The sequence below is a fragment of the Colias eurytheme genome, chromosome 25, assembly GCF_061535395.1.
Source record: "Colias eurytheme isolate Ceu_HAF_F1 chromosome 25, ilColEury1 Martin Lab GWU primary, whole genome shotgun sequence".
Taxonomy (NCBI): domain Eukaryota; kingdom Metazoa; phylum Arthropoda; class Insecta; order Lepidoptera; family Pieridae; genus Colias; species Colias eurytheme.
In genome coordinates this window covers 3830460-3836850 of record NC_143004.1, presented here as the reverse complement: position 1 = coordinate 3836850, position 6391 = coordinate 3830460, and the positions used below count along the sequence as shown (strand labels likewise).

The window sequence follows — 6391 nt, the reverse complement described above, 5'->3', positions numbered from 1 at the left end:
ATTTTAGATATTTGTGTGATATATTGAAATAAGTTTGAATACAGATAATATTTTGTGCCACAAATACCGAATGTGATATTACAACGAATTATTGTTATAACGTTGGTATTTAATAGTTTTAAGTTATTTGTCCGACAATAAAAAATATTTATTTTGAACTTCGTTGTTTTATTTATAGCAAAAGAACCTAATTACTATTTTCTAATATTGAATGTATCTAATGAACAATTTATTTTTAGAAACTGTTATATTATGCTAAGGACTGAACAACTATAGGTAATATTTATGACGAAACTCTTAACAACACTCAATTACTACATTCAGTTCTTCTTTTCTTCCTCTTGCTCTTAGACTATAAAAAGTAAAAAATTAGGTTTACCTACATTATATAGGTACTGAAAAATATATTTTATACTTGAGCATAACCACTATAAATTATATGCAATAAAAGTCGAATAATATTTGATGTTGAAATCAAACAAATTGAAGTAATGATAAGGAAACCTCGATATTGTAGTAAAAATAATGTGGAAGTGTTGTTTTAAAGTATTAGTTCTATTTTGTATGTATTTATGTGTGAATGGTCACCATGAAAGAGATGATGATACCTCCGTATGTAAGTTATTTGATAATACTGCTTTAAATTAATTATTACCTAGCTAATAAATTATGGGACCAACTTAACACTCTCATTCCCTCAAATATTATAACGTAGTAGCTAATCAAAATATAATAATTTATTATATTTATTACGAACATATATTGATAAATTAAAATCCTGCTGAAAAAAACAAGAGAAAATAACTAGTTAACAACTTACTTACAACTACTAGTTTACCACACACTTAATTCCTTACATAATTAATATCTATACCAATCCATAACAATAACAATAGGTACTGGAGTAAAATTGGAGTGTGTATATTTTATATACTTATACAAAAATAGTAATTTGACTCTCTGTCTGTCGTTTCGTCCCGTTTATCTCTGGAACGGCTGGACTGATTTCAACGAGACTTTCACTAACAGATAGCCGATGTGTTATGGAGTAAACTCATGTACGCGAGACACAACTACCTATAACTTTTGAAAGGTAAAATATTTCAGTTAAATTCAAAATGAACTTACTATCAAACAAGGAGACCCAAGATGGCCGCCGTAGGGGCAACCGCCCTGAGAAAAATGCTCTTAGAATTCGAAACGATTATTCAGTTAATATACAAAAGAATGGTTTAAGAATCCGAGGTGGTAATGTGACGGATACCAAAAACTATCCTTATATGGCGGCCATTATTATAAATGGAAGGCTTTGGTGCGCGGGAACTATTGTCGATGTAAATTGGGTTCTAACAGCTGCGCATTGCTTGAATTAGTAAGTAGATAAACAGCGAGTAATTTTAATATATTTATCAAATTACAAATGGCAAGTCTAGGTCCATATACAATACCTATAGGTACATGAAATCTAAAATAAACATCAAATTTTTTCAAGTTTGAAATAAAAAGAACATACAGCACGGACCTTGTTTTATTCATATAATCACTAATCATAGGGTTACATTTAAAGAAATATAATATTTCCTGTCTTTACTAAAGATTCTTCTGTATCCCAGAATTTCGAAATACATAGTACTTAGTTACCTATCTTAAACCTCTGGAGAAAATTCATTTTAAACTTTGCTTCGATAATTAATAATTATACATGACACTTAAAAAAAACAGCGTTCTCCACGTCTCCCCAATGAAGACCCTAGGCCAGTATGTAAAGGTTCGTGTGGGCAGTCCCCGGCCCCACGAGGGGGGAGTCCTCGTGGATGTAGCGGGAGCGGTACGACATCCGAAGTTTGAAGAAGAACCGGTACCACATGCTGATATTGCGTTACTGAAACTGGCTGAAAATCTTGGTAATTAATTAATTTACCATATTTAATACATCAAATTAAACTAAGTACCTAGAGATTTTTGACTTTAAAATTGATGATTAATTTTTGTATAGGTCGCGTCATGTAAAAAAGAACGCTGAAGATTAAGCTGCGCATTGGCGATTTATTGGTCTATTTGGTGTTATGAGGTGGTATAAGAATAACAAATATGTCGTTGCGAAGCCACGACTCGAGAGCCTACTTCAAAAATAAAATAAGCAGCAAATAACTTTCGTGCTAAACTCGATACATGTCAAAACAGACCCCATCACTTTCATCCAGCGTTCTTTTTACATGACGAGTACTGTACACAGTAGTGCAAAAACAGCAAAATAGGTAGACTTGCTTAAAAATTCAATACAATCTTACATTAAGCACTTCATATTTAACAGAGTTCACTCCAGACATAAATCTAATCAAGATTTACGAGGGTATGAAAGAGCCATATTCACAAAGCTTCGTGGTTGTTACTGGTTGGGGAATGACTCGGGTAAGAATATAAAAAACTACAAAATATAAGTAACAAGATCAATAAAAAGAGCTTAATCGTGCAAACAGTTTGCTTTTATATATTCCTAAATATTTTAAAGAATAGCTTTTTAAATACTCATCATATAATAACGTATTCAGGGAACAGACACATCTTTCCGCGACCAAACACCAGACCTTCTAACCGCGCGTCTCAAAGTGCGCACACAACACTATTGCAGAGACGCCTATCAACTCGTCAACGGCTTTCAATTCACACCCGACTTCTTTTGTGCGTCTTTGCGAAATGGTACTAGGGATGCTTGTTTGGTGAGTCTTTTTGGTGTGGTAAAGAGATTGCGATGTATTTGTAAGGTAAAGTAGCAATGGTGAAATTATGATGTGGATGTTACATGGTTTTTTTGAAAGGAGTATTGTAATTTTTAAGGTGGCAAAAATTGATTTATTCTGTGCTTGTTTATTGAGTAATGTCGATTTATTATTCGACGAATAAGTTTTAACTAACGACACAGTAACGATTGAAAAATCAGCCCTTAATCGAAATTCTCTCACTTTATTAATTAGTCACATAAAGTAATCCTTTAAATTATTATGACATAACTAATTACTTATTTTGATAGTTAAAATTAATTTTCATGTTTCACAGTTTGACGCTGGAGCTCCAGCCGTTCAACATAACAGATTGTTAGGCGTGATGAGCTTTGGGCCCGAGCGCTGCGGGCACGAGTACCAACCTGCTGTTTTTGTAAAGGCCTTTTACTTTAGGTGTGTTGTTTCTTTATGAATAAAATTGAGTGTTCTCTATGTAAATTATGGTACCTACAATTTAATTAAAAGGTGTACAATTTTCCATGTCATGTATGCTAAGAACCTATTAAGCTTACGTAGGTACACTGTTTAAAATTATTTATAGTTCTTAACACTAATAAATTAAACCACCATTTTGGCTAAAATCTGAATTTGAAACATTGCTTGCTGAAAATATGTTTTTAATTGTATACAGTACCTAACTGGTTTAATAGGTAGACTTCAAGACAGATCATAGAAGGGTTGGTACCCCTTCCCCTGAAAATATGTTCTGATCGTTGTGCCAATAGACAAATTATATTATGAGTAATAACTATAAACCAAATTACAGAGACTTCGTAAAGCACACGATCTCGTCATACAAAACGACAGACGATCTAATAGACGCGATCCGTGAGATCAACCCGTCCGTCCGTCCGCCCGTGCACGTGCGGGGAGAGGACTTCATCATGGGCGGCGTGGACGAAGTCACGGAGCCCGATGATAAACATGATTAGTTTTTAGATAATAAAGTGATGTGTTTTCTTGTTTATTTGAGGTATCTTAATTTGGAGGTTAACTATTTTATTTGGAAGGTATCAAAAACACGAAGGCTGAAGAGTATTGTAAATTTTAATAAAGAGATTTGTGTTGATGTTTTGTTGTTTTATTTTTGATAGGGACTTATTATCTATATATATTCTTTAGAAAGAAATAACTGATTAAACGTAACTGCGCAGTTCGATCTATCATGCTTCATATTTATAGATTTAGTAGATTTACATCTATACTACTATTATAAATCTTAAATAATAATATTATAAACTCTTCAAGTTTTTTTGTTTGAACGCGCTAATCTCAGGAACTACTGATCCGATTTGAAAAATTCTTTCGGTGTTAGATAGCCCATCATTTATAAAAAGGGTAAGAAATAAAAATCACCAACATGTATTTATTATTTATTTAATACATAACTACAGAGAATCATCATTGCGACATCGAGCGAGCGTATCGCGCCTCACCGGCGAACATATTTGGTACACTTAATGTTACACAAAAAAAATTAATAAAATAAAAAAAAAAAACACGTGGACATCGGCGCGACAACAAAACTAACTCAACAGAAGGAAATACAGGTAAAAATCAATTTCACGTGATATTCCCTTCGCCGCTAAATCTGCACTTATACCTAAAAACTAACATACTTAATTCATCCTGTACATAATAGGAAACCAACATAAATTATAATAAACTAAAAAATGCGTATGTCCATTCACGAATATCAATTTGCATAATTTAAATATTAACGACGCCTATTTTATACAGACAGAATAATTGAAATTATAAATGTATGCAAAATCTCTTGATTAGAAAGCCGTAGTTTTGATGAACTAATTGATTTTAGTGTTAATCTGTGAGATCACACCTTCTAGAAAAAATATCGATTATAACCCGAGCCAATAATGAATCGAATATACCTCAAGTGGGAGCGAGATGCAAATACCGATTCTTCGCTTGTGCGAGCGAGACGACACTTACAATTTCAATTCGATCCATTATTGGCACGGGTTATTAAAAAAACTGACAAAACTATACTAAATAACCCTAAAATTAAATCTTCGCATACGAAGGCTGTATCACACGTTAACTTAACTAAAACGCGGCGACGCCCACCGTATTATGAAAGTCAATTATAATCAAGTTTAAATAAGCCCTAACGAATGTACGACATAACCAGACCATGGTCTCACAAGTAAGTTTTCAAATTATTAGTTATTTTATAAATTAATGCCGTTATAACATAACAGAATCCAGACATAGAAGTGTTAAAGAAATGCAAGAAGGAGCTAGAAAGAGAGAAAAGGTCGCAGTGCCTTCTCTTTCTAAATGCGCATACGCAGTTATTGCGAAAAAATAGCATTATAAGTAGAAATATGTCAGTAGGCAGATAGGGATACAACATTCTCTCTCTTACTCGACTTCTATATTTATTTTTATGAACACTTGATTTCTAAGAACCAAACTAAAGTATTAATTTTATTATGAAATAAGTCTGGTATAAAATTATTATTAAGAAACCTCTAAAGAAAATTCGTAAACCTGTAACACTTTTATCTAAGTTACATTTAACTTTTATAGTGTTCTTGTCAAGTCAATAGAGAAAATCCAATTGTAATTGTCACATCCGATATATTTCTCATTTTCCAATAGCATATACGCATATATATGCTATTATATAGCATATACGCATTAAAGGAATTTGATGTTTAAACAATATAATTAAGGTCCATTTTTGCGGGCAACTAAATAATTTACTTCCATGAAATCTCTTGTTGATACTCTTCATAAATAATACATAGATTACACCCAAAAGTGAACCTTAATACGTTCATTTTAATTATTAAATTCCTTTGAAGTATTTCACATTCGTTCATTTGAATAAGGGATAAATTATCTGAGTGTACAACGTAAAATCTATCTATCCCTTTCACTCCTATTCAAACATCATAAGAGCAAGAAAGAAAAGTATCTTTTACGTTTTCTATCTCGCTCTTATAACTTAATTAATATAGAGATAGAAAGGGACACAATGCCTTCTGTATTTTTAATAAATAAAGATTTATCAACTATATTTCAAACAATTATTGTAGTGGAAAATCTAAATAAATACTTAAATTATAAGTTCACTGAGGTAAAATAAAATGTGTTCCCTCGATTTCACATAATATAATGGGATCAATATAAACAGCCTTACTATAGAAAAAAAGTATAACAATCTGCTTCATTTTTAAAGTCAGTTAGAAACTTAGGTTTTACATAAAAATTTGGTCGTTTAACATTATACATGGTATTTCTAAAGAAAAAAAAGAAAGAAGTATAAGTTTTTTTTAATACGAGTCTTTTTTCACGAAATTACGAAACTAATTTCACACAATTTATTAAAGGAAATTACGATTAATTTAGTTCAAAACTAATCTCACACAATTTTTATAAACAGCACAAAAAATTGATATATATATTATATATATTATTATCCCCAATTTCAAAAATATTTATTAAGAAAAAAACAAATAAGGCCGTGTACACAAGAATTGATTTTTAAGTTTTTTTACAATAATCCAGTCTTGAAATTTAAGCGTAACGACTGGTTATGGCGTCCTTAACAAGTTCACTTTAAAAATATGTATATTTAA

General features: G+C 31.5%; 1 protein-coding gene across 1 annotated transcript; it reads left to right on the top strand.

Annotated features, from left to right (window-relative positions):
• The first annotated feature begins 525 nt into the window (after positions 1–525).
• LOC149897544 (trypsin-1-like) lies at positions 526–3715 on the top strand. The gene is made up of 7 exons (XM_090116115.1): positions 526–616; positions 1108–1372; positions 1723–1904; positions 2315–2412; positions 2553–2720; positions 3058–3176; positions 3550–3715. Exons 1-7 carry the CDS (start codon positions 526–528, stop codon positions 3713–3715), a joined length of 1089 nt encoding a protein of 362 aa, XP_089972241.1.
• Positions 3716–6391: the final 2676 nt, after the last annotated feature.

What these genes read in the sequence shown, in the direction of transcription:
- LOC149897544 (XM_090116115.1), top strand. Translation starts at nt 526, where the DNA reads ATGTGGAAGTGTTGTTTTAAAGTATTAGTTCTATTTTGTATGTATTTA. An exon ending in GAAACTGGCTGAAAATCTTG is followed by an intron (nt 1,905 to 2,314) that starts GTAATTAATTAA and finishes CATATTTAACAG; the next exon opens with AGTTCACTCCAGACATAAAT. An exon ending in CTGGTTGGGGAATGACTCGG is followed by an intron (nt 2,413 to 2,552) that starts GTAAGAATATAA and finishes TAACGTATTCAG; the next exon opens with GGAACAGACACATCTTTCCG.